The 2,380-nt window shown below is 51.3% G+C and overlaps 1 protein-coding gene across 1 annotated transcript; it reads left to right on the top strand.

Moving 5' to 3' along the window:
• Positions 1-798: 798 nt before the first annotated feature.
• Positions 799-2,160, top strand: LOC121049594. Its single transcript, XM_040507380.1, has 2 exons — positions 799-973; positions 1,046-2,160. Exons 1-2 carry the CDS (start codon positions 799-801, stop codon positions 2,158-2,160), a joined length of 1,290 nt encoding a protein of 429 aa, XP_040363314.1.
• The last annotated feature ends 220 nt before the right edge of the window (positions 2,161-2,380 follow it).

Genomic DNA, 2,380 nt, shown 5'->3' with positions numbered 1-2,380 from the left:
CAGACATCGGAGAGGTGTAAACCGTCCGGTACGGTTTACCCCTCTAACATTGTGTTCTTGATACAGGATTTAGGAGTTGGATCGGTACCCCGGACGGTATAGCATTCTGTGTGAGGTACCCGGAGAAAGCCACCAGAAAAATTGGCGCGCCAGATAGGGGTTCGTATCATGGATGAGCGAGAAGTGGCAGGAGAGGGTAGAAGTGTCGCCCGGGCACTGATATTCACTCCGGAACTTCTTCAGCAGAAGCGCCAAGTGTTCAAGGATCAATGCATGGTCTCGGATCCTTGGACCCCATAGTCCCGGAAGAAGTGACTCCGGTATCAGAGATGGAGTCTATGCGAGCTGAGATCGCAGCCTTCAGGGAACAATCCAGGATCGATCGAGAACAAAGGAGTATCGATAGGGAAACAAACCGCCTTGCACAACAGAGAATGTAGGATTTGGAAGATGAAAACACAACGCTGGCCCGAGCACTGGACAGGAGGCACCAGCACAACGAGGCACTCACCCAGGCCCTGGCTAGAGCATCCTCGCTAGCAACAGGTGTGAACACTGCCCCGACAACAGGAGGCCCCAGCACCTTCTGCGGAGGGCGGTCAACGGATAATCCAGATACCAGTAGACTTATTCCCGGAAAACTTGAGGCATCTGCCACCACCACTGTTACCACAGCCAGTTCACAATATCCCACCGGTAACCGATGCTAACACTGCATTACTAGTGCAAATGAGCAACTCTTTGCATACCCTGCAGGCAAGGGTACAGGCCACAGAAAATAGAGACACCTGGAGAGCTATGACGACTTACGAGGACCGCCCGGGCCCTTTCACCCAACAGGTTAGAGGAGCCATTCGAGCGAATACGTCGAAACCACTGAAGATTGACTATACAGGAATTGGAGACCCTTACCAGCATCTACAGGCTTTCCGATCACAAACAAGCGCCAAGGGATATACGGATGAAGTGTGTTGTAATATGTTCCAGGAGACCTTGTTAGGGGAGGCTTTGAGTTGGTTCTACGAACTATCGGTCGGTTCTGTAGGGAATTTTAAGGAGCTAGCTGACAAATTTGTCGCTCGATTCATCTTACGCACTGATGGGATACACACACCAAAGGGCTTGTTAAAAGTCCAGCAGGGAGAAGATGAAACTTTGAAGTCTTTTGTAAATCGATGGCAGGCGGCTACCGCTAAGTGCCGGGACCTTAATAAGGAACTGGCTGAGCTGGCTTTCAGGAGGGGCTTAAGGCGCGGAGAATTTCTCTACGGGCTCAACCATAATCCTCCAGCTAGCTATGACGAGCTGATGGCCACTGCCATCAGACATGCTCAGGCCGAATTCGAGACTTACAGGGACACCCCCAGACCAGAGCTAAGATTCTCCTCACCGACCTCGACTGTCAGGGATGAAACACGAAAGAGGGAGTGGGTCCATAGCCATGATAGGACACCCCATACCTCGAACAAAAGAAGCAAAGAGTCCTCGTCCAGGTCAAACAGTTACGGGACCACCCACCCTCACCGGGAGCCGAGGGCACAGCAGGCCCCACGGACACCACCACGACCTCGGTATGAGGTGTTCACAATCCTCAACGCTTCATACGAGACTATTTGGAACGAAAACAAGGATGAGATACCGGGACCACCCCCAAGGAAATTCCCGAAGAGTAAACTTACCCAGCAGGATACCGGAAAGTTCTGCACTTATCATGAGGATGCCGGACATAATACCAATCTCTGCGTTGCTTTAAAAAATACAATCGAGTCCCTCATCCAGAGGGGCAAACTTCAACGATACCTACCTGCTAAGGAGATAGGAGCTGTAAACGTGTACGGCCAGATCTTCACGATCCACGGTGGGGGCCCGAAAGAGTTGCCCCCCCAGGGGAGGAAACGAAATTCTAGTTTCGGCCGTCCGGAAGTTTTCAACTTCCACAAGGCCCCGCAGCAAGACGGTGGCACCGGATGGACATCGGTGACATTCCTGCAGGAGGAGGAGGCCGACCTAAGGATGCCCCATGATGATCCCTTCCTAATCACGCTCCAAATGGACCATTATATAATGTCTCGGGTGCTCGTGGACACCGGGGCCTCAGTTAGCGTATTATTTCGCGATGCATACAAAGCTTTGAACAGAAGAAGGGCCAAGCTGTCATAGGATAATGAGCCCCTCATTAGTTTTTCAGGAGATATCGTCCAACCACTCGGATCAGATTACCTATCGATCACGATAGGCGAAAGTCTGAATTGTTCAACCATCAAAACAGAGTTCATCGTAGTGGACTGCGTCTCGTCCTACAATGCTATCCTGAGCCGTCCGGCACTCTGGTGTCTGAAAACCTTCATAGCAGGTCACATGTTGATGATGAAAGTACCAA

This window comes from Rosa chinensis, chromosome 1, assembly GCF_002994745.2.
Source record: "Rosa chinensis cultivar Old Blush chromosome 1, RchiOBHm-V2, whole genome shotgun sequence".
Lineage (NCBI taxonomy): Eukaryota > Viridiplantae > Streptophyta > Magnoliopsida > Rosales > Rosaceae > Rosa > Rosa chinensis.
This window is presented reverse-complemented; position numbering and strand designations above follow the sequence as displayed.